We start from the raw sequence: 20,731 nt of genomic DNA, 5'->3' as shown, positions 1-20,731 counted from the left end.
CGCCCATGCCAGCCGCGCCGCCCGGCCTCCCGCTCCCACGTACACAGCCCAACTGCCAAGCACCGCCGCTGGGAGGGGGGGCGCGCGGGGGAAGCGCCCCTGCCCCGAGGCATGCTGGGAACTGTAGTCCTCGCAGCCGGCTGGCCGCGCAGCGCCGCTGCCACAGGACTACAGCTCCCGTCGGGCCTTGCGCGGCCGCCCGCCTCCTGGGCTGTGTGGCAGCAGCTTGACTGGCCGTCAGGGGCAGTTGGAGGGAGGACGGGGAGACTCCGCTTAGAGCCCTCCGAGGCTCGTCCCCGGGCGGGGTGGTGGCCCGAGAGTTATGGCTCCTTCTGTCCCACAGGCTCGGGGAAAGACTCCTTCTTCCGCTCCCCACACACGGCACCTCCCCTGCCCCTGTCCAGGAGCTGTGCGGCCCCAACCTCGCTCCTGTCACGCAGGGCCACAGCAGGCTCGGACCTCCCCAATGGGCCTCCAGCGTGTCCCTAAAATGCCTTCATAAAGCAGGTTGGGTACTTTTTTGTTCTCTCTGCCAATGAAAGAAGCCCCTTTTTCAATTTTGGCCAAATGTTACTCCATTTTCAGCCCAGAAGATGGACATCCCCAGAGACTTCGTTTAGCTTTTACATTTGTTTTCTTGTCAGCACTGAGCCTTACACTGCAGCAGGAGACTGAGGCACAGAAAAAAACACAGGAAAAACCTGCCACACAAGGAAGGGAGCCGTGACCACCTCCACCAACTACAGCACCCCAGTCACAGCGCCCATGCACGTCCCCTCCCTGGTCGCAGGCCACACCAGGAGCCGAGGAGCAGCCCCGCCAGCTGCAGAAGCAGACATATGGTCAACGTTGCCTATTTACATTTCATGTTATAAAAAGACAATCTGCCTCATTGCTTCCATCACCCAACACGATTCAAGCGCTAATTTGGAGTAGAGTAGACATTTTGGTTGCCTTAACAACAACGCTTGACTCATGGTCTCAGTATTTTCATGATTTGTCTGCAAAACCTTCGACATTTGTCCTCAATGATTAGCTCTTCAGATTATTTGCGGACTGACTTTACCAGTTGTTCTGCACTAGAATAAATCAATCTATCCTGTTAAGGTACAAGACAACGGCTTTCATACTCGTAGGGACTGCACTTGAGTATTTGCTCTTACTACTGTCATCTGTTGTTGTCTCCTCCTGATTTAAAGAGCAGTTCTCTCACGGCCAGGTTTCAAAAAAAATCAGGTGCTGGAACTATTCTGCCATATGTACCTGCCAGCCAAGGATTTCCCAAGGCTGTGGGACGACCTCGGGACTTGCTTTCCACGAGCACTGGTCAGCACAGCGTAACTCCCAGCTCCCCATGAAGTCACGATCACAGCCACCCAGCTGCTCAGTCTGCCCATTATTGAGCCCCCTTTCTTGCTGTTTCTTCTCCAATCTCTTCACTACGTCCCAAAGAGCTCCAAATGTGTCCCTGAGGCCTTACACTTGATAGCACTCTGCTTCCTAAATGGTATCTTTTGGTGCTGACCAAAAACAAACAAAAACCTTCCAGGAGCGGAAGCCCCACTGCCTCCTCTGCTCCAGGTGGCTGGTGCTGGGGACTTCTCAGAGTTACCGCCTTTTCCCACCTCCATGCAAGATTCAGTCCTGGTCCTCACACAATCTGTCATTCGGTACAAATGGAGCGAGCAGGACTTTTCCGTTTCCCAGGAACTTCTCTGCAGTTTACTGTCCTGTCACATCCTTCCCTTAGCACTCTCTTTCCAGCGTAATTGACCTTCCTAAGATTTTCAAGAATAATACTTTATTGGTTGTGTATCATATAAAAAATTCAGCACACAGTTGTTTAAACTCAGCCTCTACTTCGAGCTCTTTCTAAAAAAAATTATGCCCATTATGCAGTAACTATAGGTTGTAAACGTGGCACTTTTGCTTTATCCTGTCTTCCTTTCATCCCTTTTAACAGTCCCAGATGTACTTCACTACCAAAAATGCTTCTGCCAGATTTTGCTGAGTGCTCACAGAAAGATGTTTGGCAATGCCCATCCAGTTCCAGCTGCATAACGAACCGCCTAGCCAAAGGCACCAGTGTGAAAGCAGAACCGAGCGTGCAATCACATTTAACTCACTGGAAGGCTTCAAAACTGGATGAATTGCACTGGTGTGAGACTTTTTTTTTCTTTTCTTCCAATCACTCATTGCACCACAGCAAGAGAAGCTGTAGTATTAAAGGGTTTTACCTTTGGGACTGAATATAGATTTAACTAATACTAATATTCTTTTTACCTGTTTTTATAACAGAGTAGGAAGTAACAATTTTCTGGTGCTTTACCTTTACTAGAAAGGAAAAATGAATTAAAAGTCATTAGCCAGCATGTGGTAACTAATACAGATAAAACATTAATGAGACAAGGCAAACAACTCCTAGATATACTAGCACATCGCTCTTCATGAGGCAGTTTCTTCAAGCCCCCCCACTTGAAGTGACTGAGAGTAACAGACATTAGCAGATTCCTGGAGATTTACCAGCTGAACTGATAGAGTGATTCCTGCATGGATGCTGGTCTTCTAAGAGCATTCCCAGAGAGAGTGTTTACCATTTAATTTTCCCCAATTAGCCAAGCCCTTGGATAGGAAATACCTATTAAGGCTCTAACACAGGCCTTCTAATTCTGATGCTAATTGTAAGGAGAGATGCCCTTGGCATTTCTGACCCAGAGCTTGGCTTTTCACATCTCACACACACCGGACATGTTAGGACATACGTTGCTTTCTTATGTAAGATTCAAACCTTGTTAAGTGGATAAAAATTTAACAGTAAAATGCTACTGCTTGGAAAATGTTTATTTTGTTTTCCTCTCTCTTGGTTCAAGGTCTTGAATGTCTGTCTTTTTTCCAGTTCCCTCAGGCACTGGATTCTTAACCAAATACTATTAAGATGCAAAGACTGCCCCTCTATCGGCTTGGGGGAATTTATTTATAGGCACTTAAATTCTTTCTTAATCAGCACACAATCATCCTACAGTCTAATCAATGCATTCTAGAGCAACAGAGATCCATTTAGTGCTGCAGAATTTTTCTTTCACTGCATTAAGACCTCCTAGAAATAGTAAATTACTTCCCTCAAGTAACCACAGCCAAGATTATATAAATAGAAAAATAGCTATATAAATAAATTTTGGCTTCACTCTGTATAACCAACAGTTGAACAACCAGTGCAGAGAATTACACAGTTGTTAATTCATAGTGGGTGAACACTGCAATTTGGTTTCAAGTTTCCCTTAGAGCCAAAATTAAATTGCCAAAGCCAGTAGATTTTCTTTCATCTATTCCAAAATACCAGCCATTACACCCCTGCGGGAGTGGAACTCTATGCCAATCTGCACAGGAAAAACATCAGTCTAAACCTGGGTGAAAAGGCAGGGCTACCTTCTGAGCTGGTGTATGTTAAACACGGAATGAAATTACGTTAAATCACACAGCCAAAGTAGATGTATGTATTTATTCCGTCCAACTATTAGGTCATTTGACAAGTGCAGATCTTTCCATCTAAAGACTGAAGTGGACTAAGTCTCTCCATTTTATGCGAAGAGTCCAACGGCCCTTTTGACTCAAACTGCTTTTATGTTTGCAGCCCCTCACCACAAGTCCTACTTTTCCCTTAAGCAAAAATCTTCAGCTATAACTACATTTCTACAGGGACACCTGAAAATTTTCCTCAATGTAAGAAAATTGTATTATTTTGGTTTGGGATTTAAAATAAAACCCCGCTGCTGTAAAGCCTGGCTTACAAGAAAGCACAGTAATCCAGCACCAGGTGACAAGGCTTCCTCTCCTGCAGGGATAAAAATCTTTCCCAGTCCCCCTTTGAGAGCATGCAAGCGTTTGAGTGAAGTGTCTAGATCAGAGCTTTCCTGGGGGAGAGATAAATGACAGCAGCGAGTAAACACTTGGAGATGATGCTGGAGCCTGTTCTGCTTTCTCCTTGGGGGCAGAATAATTGACATGTCTGTGTGACTCAATGGGAATATTAACAGAGTCAAGAGGCACACACTTTAGCAACCGTTACCACTCATGGGCACATAATTTCCAGTATCTTACATGCAAACGTTAGTGTATATATAGCAAAACCCAAAACTATTGCACAATAACAGCAAGCTTGCATCGCATTTCAGGCACAACCCTATTCCCAGGCACATTCCTGTTTGCCTCTTGCTTAGAGGCAAGTCTATCACGCCATAGTGCGCACATACACGTATACGTAACAGAGCCATTCAAGCCCACAGCATCAGCAAAAAAAAAAAAAAAAATTTAAAAAATCTGCTGCACAGTGCTCTAAGCAGGGTCAGCTAAAGACAGCTGCTATCCATGGAAACTTGAAAATACAAAGTGAGAGTGGAGCTTTGAAATTTCTTTAAAGCAGGTAGAACTGTAGCAATGTTCTCAAAGGGGAAAACCTCTGCAGAGTTCAGTGAAATACGAAAATGTTTATTTCAAAGTCCAACAGCAACAGACCCAAGTTCAGTATCATAGACTCCATGCATGAAATTTGCACACTTTGATTTTTAAACAAAAACGCTTGCATAGCTAATATTTACAAATAAATCTGCACGCACAAAAACATGGCAGACTTGCAGGTTAAGCTGCAAAACCAGAGAAGCATTAAATTCTTCTGCCTAGAGGTAGCTCAAATACTGTTCAGGTACAAACGCTGCATTTATTCCTTTAGCAACACTTCACGTTTGATATAAGAATCTTAAAAATCTTCCTGAGAATTAGTATAAGTGCCTTGAGCTCCAAGCAAGCCCACATCTTGACAGGACACATGCACATCGTCTGATCCTACAGTAGTACGAGTTCACTGACATGAACTGCTGCATCCCCCCGTACTCCACTAGTGCATTCCTTGAGAAAATGCTGTGCATCCACCTTACCCTTAGAAACATCAGTACTGGAAAAAAGGCAGGTTTATTGCTCTTAAGAGACAGTAAATAGAAAGGCTTGAATCCTATAAACAAAGCAACCCAAATGTATAGATTAGAATAAAAGAAAAAAACCAAAACACCTTTCAATGCACTGAACTGATCTGAAGTCCCCCTGGTGATGGTCAAATTTTGTTCTTATTAAACACAGAAGACTGGCAGATGATTTCATGAGAGTGTTCAGGGGTTGTATATTTACATGCTTGGCTGTTCCTTTCTCTGGTCTGCACCTCAGATGTAGAATAGAAAGGTGATCACAGCAAAATACAGCTTCGGAGTGAAGTCCAATTATATTCAGCTTTGCAACTTGAGCCCGTAATCAACCAATACTTCCTAAACTAGACTTGGAAGTGAGCTAAAAAGAAGCACAAGACTAACTACTACCAAACTGGCCAGGGGAGCGACAAGTTTTTACTACATCTAATAGTATAGTACATTTAATTGTTTTTAAAATGCTTTGTCTTACAAAGCAAGCATAAACTTTTGAGTAAGGGAGGGATGCTGAGCAACCTGACAGAGGAAAGTGGGATGCAACCTGTCTGACCTGAAGAGCTCACGTAAGACTGCCTTGTGCCGAGCATGCCTAGAAGAACAGTTCAGAGGTATATCAAGCAGCTCACGGAACACACCCTAAGGTGCTTGGTTTATTCTTTGATATAGAGTACAGCTACTAGGCTTAAGCCTCACAACACAATTTCAATCCATGTAACAGTAGCACCCTGCACATAATAAGCATTCCTTATTCCAAGTAGTTTGAGCAAGCACTGCTGCTTTTCGGCCTCCCAAAACGAATGAGTTTTGGAGCTGTGGGACAGGGCAAATTCAGCATCTGTTTCCATGTAAGATCTGGTAATCAATATTTAATGTCAGTCGGGTCATCAAAATATAGTTTTATTTACATTTTCATATTCAAATTCAATACAAATCATGAAATATTTACAACAATTTTAATTGTACTATAGACAAGAAAATGCATTGCTTTTCCCCTCCAGATTCAATAGTACTTTATTGCGGGCTTTAAGACAAAGTTCTGCTAATGTTAGAAACAAGCCATAGATACAGAGATTAAAAAAAAAAAAAATATATATATATATAAAGTGCATCTGTAAGATGTCCTTAGTTACCTTCGCTGGGCACGGCCCTACGCTTACTATTGAGGCACCCAGTGTTCCTCCTTGACCCCAGTTCAACTCCCCACAGATGGCAGACAACTTCTCCAATCAACTGTTACGTTCACAGGACATCAGCTCTCCCTGCAGCTTTAGCACACAGGCAAGACAATGCACAGCAACAGTCCAGCATTTTTCAGAGGCTGGATCATTTTCTGAACAAAACACAGCAGATCCTTTGGGAAGAATCTATCTTTTCATCTTTAGGTTCAGTCTTCCTGAAGTCATCCCAGACTCTCACAAAGCCAGGACTCTGGCATTTTGCTGGTGCTAGAGATGGTTAGAACTCCAAAAATCATGGAGGATCTTTCAGACTGTTTAATATTAACAGGTTTGAAAAGTTCCTGCAAATTTTTCCCTTTACAGTATTGTGCAAGTCAGATTTGGCCTGTCAGCTTGAAGCTCTCTTTCTTCCCTTTAGGAATGTGTAGCTGGCAGTTGGAGTTGAGAGGTAGAGAATCAATGGGTTTACTAGAGAACCAAAGACACTGTGGGCAAAATCCAGTTTGACAGGCATTAGTTTGTACTTTCTCCTATCAAATTAGCGCACTGAAATATGAAATACAATGTTGCTTTAAACTAAACTGTGTCTGGTAATTAAGTATTAGACCAGATCAAAATCAATTTGTTTACAATGAAAATCCACTTGAATTAAAAACAATAAACAACAAAAAACCCAAGTCAAAACAATTCCCAGTAGACAGCTACAACAAAGAATCTTCTCCTTAAAGGACTCAAACACTGAAGAGAAGCTTTGCTGAAGGTGGAACTTTTGTTTTAGTGTTAAAACCTGATGTTTTTCTTTATATTTAAGACAGCTTTATCTGAAGAGTGCTAAAACTAAATTCCACATGGGAGATGCAGTTTTAAGAATGGCAAACCATACAATTATGATTTGAACAAGTCTATTTGATCTCAGCATTGCCAAGGCAATATTTTTCTGCTGCAGTCTTGCAATGTTTGGTATATACATGATGGCAGTAGGCAGCTCCTTGCAGAAGGCTTACACCATGTTGCTGGGCGCGCTCTTAGGACCTGACTTCACGAACTTGTGTTTCATCTGCCTCAAAACTTGGGTTGTCAATGTGTGGAAGGACATTCACAGCTGAGGGATGGGATTCATTGTTTACAAGATGCATGTTGTCATCTGTCCAGAACAAAACCAAGAAAAGACAAGTTAAGAAGTGTCATAGGCAAGCTTTACTGCCTTAAGCAAGCCACGCTTGCTTTATTTCCACGAGCCCACTGCAGTGGTCTTTTCCCAGCACTTTTCCTGCAGAGTGGGAAACCCAAGGCCATGCTCCAACTACAACTCTTCTGCTGCCTCTCATTAGTTTGTGAGCCCATTCTTGATTGCTACCTGTCATTTCTAGAGATATTTGTTCAGCTCTGGAATTCACTTCTCACTAGTGCTGAGCAAGCCTAGGTTGTGTGCTCAAGTGGCAGAAGGCAGTGTGAGGCTACGAAATCCAACTATAAAGGAGATTGGCAATTCTCATATAATTTTTAGGGCTGCTGAAGACAGGCATCAGGAGCAACTTCTAGAGACTAGGTTCAGGATAAACTGTGGGACACAGGCTGATTCAGAGGGGAAGGCCTTTTCCCTACAGACTAACCTTGTTAGGCTGATGTTAGTGTGTCCTTGCCAGTCAAAGCGAGAATACACAGTGGCCTGAGCCATATAACTAATCCAGCATCACTTCAGTTGCTTATAGGGATGCAATTTCAACTTCTGATGTTTAGCTTGTAGGAAGTGGCCTCTGCTCTACTGGGGTGCCTACATGGGGCACTCCCGTACACACGTCACTCACTGGAGCAACATGTCCCACAGGTGGCAGGCAGCAAGTCCCACGGCTTTCCTATCAGCTAGGCTTCCCGAAGGAAATCTAAGCAGACACAGCCAGAGCATCCCTTTTGCCTCTGAACGCTTCCCCACTTACTTCTCTTCCCAAGGCCATTCCACAATCCAGGGGATAGTTTTGTTTGTCTACCTGAAACCTTTCCATTTTTAAAATCAACAGGAACACTAAGCGTGTGTTGGTGAAGTTGAGCACTAAAAAGACATTTTCAATTAGTTTGCTCTTGTTCAAGAAGATAAGGTATTTGGAAAAGCTGATAGTCTTTTCCAATTAAAGTTTTCTGAAAGCATTCAAAGATGACTCAGCCTTGGCAAAATCTGAAATTCAATTGAAATATTTGTCATCTCTATTTTGCATCATCTAAGCTAGAGCAGGACTAACTCACCAAAAGTTTTCTATAAGTAATTAACTACTTAAAGCAGACAGATCTGGTGGCAAAGCAACTCTCACTCATCCAAATGAAATCTCCAAAGAGACAACGAGATGAGGGACATCTTCAGAAAAATCTCTTTGGCCTTTAAGTAGTAAGCCTCTGATTTTCAACTACTCTTTTCATAGACTTCAGTTTTTAATTTACATTTAGGTTGTGTTTCATTTGAAAACAAAGACCAAGTGTCAGAGCCAAGTTCTAAAACAAAAGGGAAGATTAAGATTACCCTGAAAAACAAGGTATTCAAGCACTGTGAGATGTTAAGGCAAACCCCCCTAATTCATAGCATAAGCAACAAAGTGCAATGCAATCTAGCAAGACAGATGAAACAGTAGACGCACTTTCTGATGGTGCATGTTCCTCCAGAACAGATTCATCTGCTCCTTGTACAGAAGCATATCCAGATGATGCTGTTTCACTATGATTATCCTCTTCATTAACTGTAGAGACATTTGATGTCCCACTGGATACTGTGGCTTGCACAGACTCAGCCCCTTCTTCTACATCCACCTTTGTGAAAGAAGAGAAAAACAGTCAAGTTACAACTTTGTAGGAGGCTGTCTATTTCCAGGAGACCAATGCCTGCAAGGACTGGAGTCTAATGCACTTTTTACCCAGGAAAAAAAAAAAAATTGAAAAAAGCTCTGCTGTTAACCTCCAGGATCATAGGTGAAAGCCAGTTACTGCCTAATTGAGCGGGAAGTTCAGATGCAGCTTCTGCATTCTTCAGCCAACTCTTCCCGTTTACTGCCCAGTACCAGGAAAATAGATTCTTCCTTCCACTCAGTGCAGATCTCCCTCCCCCAGGCAAACTCTGGCATATATTTTAGCTGGTCCAGGCAGCGTCAGGCATTGGCAACAGCATCTTCCCCTGGCACTTGCCACAAGGAGCAGTTGCAGAACACATCAGAAATTCCTTATGTATCCTAGGAAGTCATGTGCCTCCAGGAAAGCCATACATGCTAACACATTCACTTTTCACGGACTCCAGGTACTTAGTAACTGAATAGAGGCTGGTTGCAGGGACAGTATGAGTTGTCAGAGTCTGCCTAAAGCTTTGAGAAACACCCTTAGCTGCAAGTGCAAGAGCTAAGAGCAATTCTTCAGTCATGCATTACAATCAATTTTGGTTGACATTCTGCCCAAGGCTTTAGATGGTACCAACTCAGACCAGGTCAGCTGCAGGCTTTGCTAAAGGGGACACAGCAATTAGTCCTGTAGCATCTCGCCACTGACGCAGCAACACCTGTGCTTATCACCTGTGCTCTAGAGGCAGCAAGAAATAGCTCAATATGTGGTTATTACACTAGCATAATACCTATAATGGCATCTGCCACTAGGACAGACTACTGGCTTACCTCAACACCCAAAACTTTGAGTATGTCACATTTGCACATCGGGCATGTCCTGTGTTCCAGAAGCCAGGGATCAATACAGCTCTTGTGGAAGAGATGGCTGGTGGAAGAAGGTAACCAACAGGTTAGGTTTCACACCAGGAAAACTGTTTGTGGCAGCTATGAAGGCCCATTTAGAAACACCGAGAATTTATTCATTCTAGAATGGATTACCTTATTTTGCCACAAGTTTCAGTTGAAAGTTAGGGATAGTTGATCTCTCAACCTGTAGCTGGTTTATGCTTATTACTATCTCTATACAACTTGCTAGAATTCAGCATTATCATCTTTGCTACATCAGTCTTAAGCTTTTTTTTGAATCTGTGTACAATACATTCCCAGCTGATAATTTAACTAATTCAAATATTGACATCTCAGCCTTAGCTTTAAGGTTAACTTCTGTCACACAGATGCAGATGACTAAGTAGCACTTGTTTCTGTTAAAACTACATAGAAAAATCATCTCAGAGTTATGCCCTCAAGATAAACTATACTCCCACACATTTACTTTGTCTGTGCAGTCACTGTGTATTCCAAGTGGATATTTGGCAGGCTGTATACTCAAGAAAGTAAATATAGTTCAGCCATTGCAGATGCAAATGTATGCTTCTATGAAGACACTCAATTCCACAATGGGTCTGAATTAGGCCACAGATTTAGGAGGATGACTTGAAATCCTGTAATCTGCCTGTTCCCTCAGCCTGAATAGAAATAGCAAGGCAGACAGACTCTACTCTATATTAATCAGAACTCTATTATGAGACAAGTGCAGAGATCACCAGATCCAGTACTCAGTATCCTACGCCCCAGTATGATACCAGGATTCTCCAATTCAGCCCACACAACCAGCACCTCCTTCCAGCTGCACCAACGTAATGCCTAGAATACAACCTGAAATTTCCTTGATGTGTGACTATTTTAAGTACTTGGACTGAATACTGGTCTTGTGTACCTCTGCTACTATAAATGCCTTCAGTTTGACTATCCGGACAAGAATGCCTTCTGCAAATACACACGCCCCAGCTACTTAGATACCACTGATGTGACTCACAGGAGCATTCGATTGCTTCTCTTTCATGGATATAGTTAAATGCTTTCAACAAGTAGAGTCTCAGTGTTGAGGTCGACCACCAACTTTAGTACGTTCTTGCAGTAAATATCAGTTTATAACTCATGTGAGAGAGAATTTAATATGGTTGATACTGGCAGAGGTCACCACTGGTGAAGACTATCAAGTAAATGCAGTTATCTTAAACTAGTGCCTCTTAGAGCTACATTTGGGCCAAAGAGGAATGAAACACCACAAATGTATGTAAAAGCAGTCTCAGCGCAAAGCATAATGCAGCAAATTTGTGTATAAAGAATACATTCAAAGGAAGTTACTCCCCTCTTAACCAATTAAGTCATGCTTTGTTCGCAAGTTCACATCAAGGTTAGCAGGGTTTATAGGGAAATAATGAGAAGTCAGGTCTCCCATCAGCCAAAAGTATCTAGAGCCTGTAAAATGCTTCAGTACTCGTGGCACTTCATTACTAAACAGGACTACCCACGAGCATAAACCTGACAAGACAACTGAATAATCATTGACACACGTGCCTGAAAGATTATTCAGTTTTGTTTTTTTCTAAACTATTAAACATTAGATCAAGGAAGTTTGCTAGTTGGATATCAAAACAGCTTAGAAGTCCTACTGCTTGGGAGCAGGGAAAGCTTTTGCAAAATTAACCTGGTGCAAAGGTAACCCCAGCTCAAATTTGATAGCGTTTGACAAATAACACTGCTCAGCACACAACAGCAGCTACAGATTTTTCCATTCTTCAGAATTTCAATTTTTCTACATCAAAATTTTTCCAAGTGCTTTTTTGTAACCCTCCCCAAGGGTTACAAAACCTCTTCCCATACAAAATTTGTGCAGTTCATATTGCAGCCCTCTGATTTTAGAAGCTTTGCCAGAGCAGTCCCATTCAGCAGATACAGGGAGAAGTCCCACAGAACAAGTTTCCTTAAGCCCTGAAAAGGCTCATCTTAGGAGCAATCAAATTAAAGTCTTAGTGCTACAATACCGGGCTTCCACAGAAGCGCAGCAATGAGATACAACAGTAGAGAATTCTAGAAAAATAAACTGCTATAGCTCTATTTTGGTCTCTATTTCAGATGATGCATACAAGAATAGAAATGCTTTCTTCTAAACTACAAAAGTTAGCATGGTTTAACAAGTTTAATGGGAGCACAACCCTCTTAGTAACCAGTAATCTAAGTGACAAGAAATGGGCATAGTTTTGCCAGTTATCTGCAATTTAGAGGTAACATTCTTATACACCAGCAAAGGAAGAAATCTTTAAAAAGCCCTGGCATCCCCTGGAGTGGCACTGTGGTCTGCCAAGTTATACTCGTCAATCCACTCACAGGGGAAGTTATGAACACAGGCCATCGGGGCACACTACAAGTGTGTATTTACACAGTTCCTGTTGTTCAAAACACTGTTTGACAGAGATTCAAGAATTCTTGCTGCGCAACAGCTTGATTAAAGTTTGATCAGCTTTGTTAACATAGCAGAAGGAACAACTGGTAAGAGGCATGCTTCCAGATTTTGAATTAAGGGGCAGTTTGGAAGACAACTTACTTGCAAGTCAGAATGCGCACTACTTCGTTCGGCTTGTACAGCTCAATGCACACAACACAGCTATCTCCATCAGGACCAGTTTCCTAAAGCGGTGAAATGAATTTACAGCGTTAACAGACATTGAAAGCTTCCTTTGAACTACAGTCAGATTTACTGCAGACAAAGGGGTCTAGCTAAAGTAATCTAAGATGCTCCTGTATATAATCTTATATAAACACATTGTGCGGATTACTCATAGTGAAGCTGACACTTTAACAGAAGCATTGAAAGTTTAATCCCATGGTTTAGAAGTCCAGCTGCAAACCATGATTGGATTATTTGAGGCAGTGCTGTAGAGGTTTAGAAACTGCTACCTCCAGTTTTAGTTTACCTTTAAGCATCCATGCTGGCAAGTTAGGACCTCTCACCTCATCAAGACTACAAGCAAGCAGCTAAAAAAGTAGTATGATTTATAAGAATGTGCAGACTGGAAAGTCTTGCACCCCGGAAAAGGGACCGGGTCTGAAAGAGGAACCTTCTCTGCAACAGACAGTTACTGGCTCAGGGAGACTTCTGCATCCTGCTCCAGTACTAAGCACCACTCCGGGTTCTGTGCAAAGCGTGTGCCATAACACTCGGAAAATTATAGGATCAGTCATACCTTGTCCCCTTGCTTCAGGGTGCGGAGCTGTAACTGTTCAATGGCCTTCTTGGCCCTGGCCTTTAGTTGTTGCTGTAACAGAAAGCAGTCCTGGTTAAACACAGTCATTTTTCTCTTAAGTGGTGGTTACTAATACTTACCAAGGTGCCTACTGCAAGCAGGCCCCAGTTTTATAACCCAGATGTTATCAAAACAAGCCAAGTAAGCATGACCATGCTATTTAGAGACAACATGAAACAGTTCCGGGACATACTGATGTGGTTATTGACTCTGGGTGACACACCAACAGGGCATTTGCATATGCTTTGTTTTTACCTAACCTTTTCACAGAGCACAGGAATTTCAAGGGTTTCTTTTTGAAGATGTAAGATAATACCTTGATCAGATTAGACCTAGCCAAAACAAACAGAAGCCTTCAAATTGACTTGGTACAGAAGACTGAACATTTAGTCCGACAATCAATAATTTTAACTACTCACTTTATGACAACTTCCTGCCATAAATCCTGACGAAAGGCAAGATTCTTTACCAATCAGCTCAGCTACCAGCAACGCACCCTGAACTAGTCCTCTGCCACAACTGCTTTACAGAGCACACAAACAGCTCAGGAGCCTCCTAACAAAAAAAAAAAAATAAAAAATAAAAAAGGGCTCAGAGCTATTTCTTCCCCTCCCCATGACACAAGGTGTGAAACAAATCAGATGACTAGCCCCAGGTGGATTACAGGGCAGCTTTAATGAAAGCAGAGGAGGAAGCATTCCCCTTCATGCAGTAATTTGCTTGCTGCTGTCAGGATAGCAGGGCAGAGATGAGCAGACAGCAGAAGCCCAGCTTGCCTGGCAACTGTTGCTGTCCAGCTGTCACTGCAAAGCATTTAATTAGCACAGGAGCCAACATCTCTGTTTAAAGGTCACAGGTTGGTGCTGTTCCACCAACATGAGGAATATGACTGTCCTCTCCCTCTCCAGTGCATTTATTGCCTCAGGACACAGAGGCGTATCAGGCAACTCTGGCAGCGCCGTCCCAACACAGCACTTAGGGACAGACGAGACTCAAGTTTTGCAGCTAACCAAAAATCCTCCTCCCAATTCAGCTGCTCAGTGCAGGAACCCCGCACTGCTAGCTTTCCAGCATTACTTCCCCTTATGCATTTTAGTTCAGTTACAAGAACCTTTCCTGGGATGAAGGTGCAGTGCTGGTGGCACAAGTACAGAAGGAACAAGCGGGTGGGAGGGCTGCTACTGACAGCCTAACAAACTCAGCAAGAATTAGTAATTCAAGTCTGCATAAGATTCCCTGTGCTGAAGCAGTTAATGGCAAACAGGTTGATTATATAGTCTGCTGGGACCCTGTCAAACAGTTTTCATGCAAAATGACCTATTTGTATATCAGCGTTGTTTTGGGGTCCTAAGATATAGCATCAATGTGCACGCTTTTAGGAGTTTAATAGTTGATAGCTATTAACAACTACCAAGGAAGAGATACATACAGTCCAAAGGTGAAGGATGCAAACAAGTTTTCAGGTATATTTTTTAGGAACAAGAACTAGTCAAGTTTTCTTTGAAGCTTGTAAAGTTCTTCTGCTGAAGACATCAATACATGTTTCTGTATGTCACTTAAGGTTAACTTTAGAATGATGTTCCCCTTGTCAGTGTTTCAGACTGAAGCCAGAGAAGCAGCCACATACTCATCTCAGTAAACACTGAGGCCCCAAAAAATTTCAGCAGCAAATGTGGTAATGTCAGAGCAGGAATGCAGCAATATTAGTATTTCTCATGTGCAGCCAGAACTGTCTGTCACCACTACTTGTTATTAATTGAAAACTAAACTTTCTAGGAATGTACTCCCTCATACAGTATCTAATCTACACATCTGATGTCAGGCCAAGCATATTAGACAGGACCAAACTGGCTGTATTGTTAATAATTTACTGAAACAATATTTTAAGTTTTGCCTGGGCACAAGTTTTATTGCTCTTCATGAAATGCACCAATGGCAAAGTCACCTTCAACATTGATTTGTACAGCAGAACAGTCCTCTGGGGGGATGGAGAAAGGTTGCAAGAGGAAGCTTTTTATTGAATAGCCTACCAGGACATCCAGGATACTCGAGTTTGGAATGTCAAAGCATTTTGTGAAGCCAAGTTTTTCAAGCAAACATTAAATGTTAATGACATTAAAAGTCTAAAAGCCCCAACCCAGCAACTTGAGGAAAAAATAGCTAAGTTGAGGCACAAACAAAAAAAGAATCAAGATATTACAAAACAGGCCAGGTCCCGGCTCCTTATCCAGGCTCTGGCATGTTGAAGTAGAGAGGTACCTAACTGGGAAAGTTAGGTTTGCTGTTGCTTAGTCCTCAGTCTTTCCTAGTCCAGCGCTGCTGATTTTATCTCCAACCCTTTCTGCATAAGGGTGCCTTCCTGGCACCCTGGGAGCACGGTCATGGCAATGCAGACCGGCAAGCTCTAAGGAGGTCAGGAACTCCTGCTTTTCTCCTGTAAGCTAAGGAAGTTCTTCCCCACAGGTAGCTGCTGCCACGAAAACAGTTCTGAATTGTGGAAAGTTGAGCAACTCACCTCCTCCAAAGCCATTAATTAGGTCATTTCTCAGCTGTAACATCTAATCTTTATGAAATCAATGGAAGTGAAGACTTGAGCTTAAATTGGAAACTAGGGCACAGATAACATCACTGGCCATTTTGCATTATTAAGAATGGTTAATATATTGAGGAACTCAATTTGCCAGTACTCCGCTGACTAGAAAGGCAGCAAGCCACCTACCACACCTGCCTTGTTTTTCCACCTTCTTGCTCACAGACCTCACAATGCAGTAAAAGATCGCAGAGGTGGGGACTTGCATTTCAAGCCCAGAAGAAAATATGCATTCAGATAAGAACTAGTAGGTTGTAAACAGTTTAGCTAGCTGGCTCATGAGGAAAAAGCTACTCTATTTTAACTCACAGTTAGGACAGATGTGCTACTAAACTTATGTTTTCTCTTGGACCGCAAGACAACATGACTGGCTCTTCTCAATAGTCACTCAACTTTTTAAAGAAACCCTTTGCACAGTTTTACATTACTGACTTGTATGCAATTCCTGCTCAAGCTGAGAGACAGCTGCTGCCTTCAAGAAAAGTCTGCAGAGGAGAACATGTTTAAAACCTGGGTTATATGTGATCAAGCCATCCAGAAAAAGTGCCTTCACCAGAAGAAGCAAGTAGTCGTACCAAAAAGTACAGAAACTGTATTGGCAAATGGCAAAGTTTAAAGGTACTCAACAGCCTGACTGTCTATAAAAGAAGAGATTGCTTCAGAAAGCACTGCAGTCTGAAGATTTTTCTTAAGCCAAAAGAAAAGGAAAAACATATTGCCAACATGGTAATACCTGGAAGCCATCCAATTCAAGCAAGGGTTACTACTAGTCCCATGCATGAATGAAACACGTATCTAGTCAGGCTCTTGTTTTCAAGAAGCCTTTGCAGAAGAGGCAAAACATCTAGAAAATGGTCTCCCGTCTTTCTGTTCAATCTCTTTGGTAAGCAAGTGGGACTCAAGCTTCATCGCCCTTTTCAGTCCAGGGCGAGAGTTCTCCTGGGGCTGTGGCTCAGTCCACAAGAACAAGCCAAATATTCAGGAATCTGAACATACAAGAAACAAGCTGCAGAGCATCATTATCACAAATCACAATTAGCTCGTCATAGCACTCTGTAGAGCAATTCAAAAGTGTTCATTTTGGTTCAAGTGGTAGACTGACACTTTAAAAAGACTCCTCACACAATAGCAATATAATCCCACAGGGAAGGTCAAAAAAGCAGAGAGATACTTTGAAGAGTAGTAACACTGGGTAAAGGGATGCATTCAGAACAGCAGTTCACTTCTGAAAGAGGGATATTTGTAATACTTTTAATGATCAACACACTTTACTGTTTCCTAAAGACACCTTCCTTCAACATCTGTGCAATAAAGGAGATAAAACATACTCCTTTGCTCCACCAAATAACAGACTGAAGTCCAGGCAATCCGAGTTTCCAAAGGGCTGAGCAATGACAGGAAAAGCTCCCCATGCAGCATGCAAGCTGATCAGTTGACTAATATTCAGTATTTCATGGAGCCAAAGCAGTTAAAGTCTCAAACTTTGGATATACACTGAAAATCCAATCAGCTGGCTAACAGGGAACACTGTAGCATCACATTTTAGTAGTTCACCTTCACTAACTAAAGAACTTTCTTGTTATTCTTTGCTTATCTAATCATTGTGAGGTCAGTTTTTAGATGCCGTGGTATAAAAACAATTGAAAACAATTCCGGATTGTCTTGAGTTTCACTTTTACAAAACAGTACATTTTTATCCCCTGGTAGCAGAGCCGCTTTCTTCTATTCTTATACTTTATAAAGCACTTTTTAAGGCTCCTTAATTTCAGTTCAGCTGAAATCATGTGGAACTGGCATGTCATTTATCAATGTTAGTTTTCAATCTACAGTAAACTTGTGCACACAGAGCCCAAGACAGAAATAGTTTGTGAAGGTACTAGCCAAGCAGACTGGATTTTCCCAGTACCATCTACCACTGAGGCATTAATAACATTTGTAGCTTGTTGAAAGCCTCATAGCTCAGAATAGAGCTGGACTTCCACAACTGCTCTGTTAAATACCTTCAAAGGAGGAAAAATTTTCATGAGATTTGATAAACAGTGCCCTTTGCAGAGTGGCTTGTAGGGCGCTCAGGTTTTCCTACCCAGGTTTGTTTAGCATTGAACAGAGTTCTCATACTAGGGTGGATGGCAGGGAATGAAAGAGGGAATTCATCAGCAGGAGACGATGTGCATCTCTGTCCACAGATGTCAGCAAGAGGACAGCATCAAGTTACAGAGCTCCATGCCATCCCTCATGAAAGGTACTACAGAGACAACTCCATATGACATCCAGGAGTGGCAATGCTACGTCTCACAGGCAGATGACAACTTCCAATACTGCTCTTTCAACTATTCCCTTATTGTATCCTTATTCCCTTATTGTATGCTCATACCACTTCCAGGTGTGGCATAACACCAGAACATTCAAACAGGCTAAAACAAAGCACTTAGAGGAGGCCTAGTCCAGAAGTTGAGGCAGACACAGCTTAGGCGAGGCACAAATAGTTTCAGCTCACTGTTAGATCTCTAGTCTCAGTAAGGATATAGCCAGCTGACCATCATCCACAAGATTACACTTAGACAACAGGATTTCAGAACGCAAACTGGACTGAGTTAGGTTCTGTGATTACTAGAGAGAACCCAGCATTCAACTCTCGCCAATATTTGAGCCCAGCATTCAACTCCGGGAATACTGCTGTTATTTGCCCTAGCTAGTCTCTCTGCCTGACAAGAACAACGATGGTTCTGCATGTTAACATTCTAAAGAAGCCAGTCCTAACATGTTACAGAAGCCTGAAACTGTCCTGAATTTCGACACCTGCATCCAACTTCTAGCTTCATCAGCTTATTTCAGAAGGATCTTGCTCAAGGGGCCTGAAATCTCCAGGAGAGCAGAGAAGCTCAGTAGGGCAGGTCTTCTGCAATGGCAGAGAAGTCTGCCACTTCTTTAACTATCTAACCACTGATCCAGAGATAATTCACATACGCTGAGCCCAGCTAGAGTGAGATGCTTGTGCTATTGCTGCCTGTCGGAGAGGACTCTAACAACTCTTCTTTCAGAGTTCAGGCAGCTCCTGTAAGAAGCACTGCAAATATCAATGGTCTCCTTTGCAACACAGCTGTAAGGGCACAGCTGAAGTAAGTACTCACATCTGAGCCACTCGGATCCTGTTCCTGCTGCTGCCCATCACCTTTGACAGATGTCAGGCCAGGACTTTATTCTCACTTTTAAGGCTTTTGCTTAAGCCATGAAGTAGCAGGTATAAGGCGGGTCTGATCAGACTGAAGACAAAGCTGTAAGCATTAGTCCTATCAGCTGATCAAATTATTGCACAGAAGAGAGTTACTTGGAAACTTAACTCATTAGCAACTCCCTGCCTGGGGTTTAAAAAGAACACAATTTAACAGTGCTTTTTTTCAACTCCTAATTGAGGCTGTCACTGCAATTCTCAAAGCTTTCAGTCAGAAAGCAGCTTTCAACAAGCAGCAGTTTCTCAACTTGTGGTCTACAGAAAGGCAGCCAAAGTCATGCACCGCTTCACAGACACATTTGCAGTCGTGTCTCACATTACAGCTAGCACACAGGCAGTGCTATGTGGGAAGTGTGAGGGTCAGCTAAAAGCAGTTTAGCTCCCTCACCGCCTCCAATACACCAGCATTGTTTAGCATTGAACAGAGTTCTCATACTAGGGTAGATGGCAGCTGCACTGCAGTTCAGGGAGTAAAATTTGTAGGAGGCAAAGTTAGCTAAACACAATCAGTTGCTTTCTCCAGACAGTTTACTTTTTGCTGTTTCTCTGTAAAGTTTTAAGCTGTTTAAAGATACATCTCTTCACATTTTAAAGATCACAGTCCTGTGGAATGAACATTCACACATTTTAAAGATCACAGTCCTTCCCGTGGAATGAACGAATTCAGTAATTTTGGTGCTCCCAGTATTTTATCTCTTCACATTTTAAAGATCACAGTCCTTCCCGTGGAATGAACGAATTCAGTAATTTTGGTGCTCAACCAGTATTTTGCCCTCAGGATCCACAGAATAGAGGCTCAGGGGTATAAAAAAAAAAAGCAGTGGCGCACACAAACTCACCTGATTCCTGGACTGGGCCCTTGCAATCCTGAGTCTCCGAGCAGAATAAAAAATAAAGTAGCCCATGGTTGCTGCTGTGACAATGAAAAACGACACCGAGATGAAGAAGATGGAGTATTGATTCATCCAAGGACCATGCTTTTTCCCCACTTCAATAACCATAGTCACTGTCATGCCACTCTCAATCCGGTGTAAGATCTCCATGCCTTTCAGGTTGCCAATCATAATTGCAACGATGCTTTCAGCACCTGCAAAGGAGAAGGGGAATCCATGCTCAGTTCCCAGGTGTTGTATAAAAGTCATTGTCTTAAATGTCCCAGTTCAAGTGCTAAAGAACAGACTGGAAAGTTTCTAACTAGCATTTGCAGATTCAACATGAGCTGATGGAATAAGTGTCATCTCCATGTGCTTGTTCAGCTGAAAGGTATGTCCCATTACCTGTGAGCTGCATAAGTGAACCATATTTAGAATTCATTCCCCTCCATAGCACTCCTCACTCCCATATAGGACACGCATTGTCTTCATTTTAGACTCAACACTTTGGCAATTTACATTTTAACATGCCCTTGAACTACATGAAGTTAAAAATAAGTCCTATACAGAGTGAGGTCACTAGGGATTGCAGCATAGCCAGGAGCTCAGGGATGCCAGGTACACAGCTGGTGGCTTAGGGACCCTTCCTGTAATGGATCCGACTCCCTCCCTGCTCCGCTGCTGCTTCTTAACACCTCTCTTCTAGATTTGACAGTGCTGTTGAGTACTTCCCCAGACACTGAGCAATCAAAGCCACAGATCAGCCTTTGCTCCTGTATTTTCAGCAGCAATTGAGAAGTGTTTGAGTGAAATTTGGTTGTGAACTATAAATGTTGTTGTGGGTTTCTAATGCAAATTCAGAGGGAAGCAAATATGGAGGTGT

General features: G+C 42.6%; 1 protein-coding gene across 1 annotated transcript in view; it reads right to left on the bottom strand.

Annotated features, from left to right (window-relative positions):
- Positions 1 to 7,097: 7,097 nt before the first annotated feature.
- RNF128 (ring finger protein 128, E3 ubiquitin protein ligase) overlaps positions 7,098 to 20,731 on the bottom strand; it is a 38,651-nt gene continuing 25,017 nt past the window's right edge. The window contains exons 2-7 of the mRNA XM_009275330.2: positions 19,816 to 20,063; positions 13,095 to 13,166; positions 12,455 to 12,537; positions 9,796 to 9,892; positions 8,779 to 8,947; positions 7,098 to 7,295 (exon numbers count right to left, since the gene is read on the bottom strand). Of these exons, the coding sequence (XP_009273605.1) occupies positions 7,177 to 7,295; positions 8,779 to 8,947; positions 9,796 to 9,892; positions 12,455 to 12,537; positions 13,095 to 13,166; positions 19,816 to 20,063 (788 nt within the window). The 3' untranslated portion in view covers positions 7,098 to 7,176. The remainder of the gene's footprint in view (positions 7,296 to 8,778; positions 8,948 to 9,795; positions 9,893 to 12,454; positions 12,538 to 13,094; positions 13,167 to 19,815; positions 20,064 to 20,731) is intronic.

Source organism: Aptenodytes forsteri, unplaced genomic scaffold (genome assembly GCF_000699145.1).
Source record: "Aptenodytes forsteri isolate BGI_AS27 unplaced genomic scaffold, ASM69914v1 Scaffold143, whole genome shotgun sequence".
Taxonomy (NCBI): domain Eukaryota; kingdom Metazoa; phylum Chordata; class Aves; order Sphenisciformes; family Spheniscidae; genus Aptenodytes; species Aptenodytes forsteri.
This window is presented reverse-complemented; position numbering and strand designations above follow the sequence as displayed.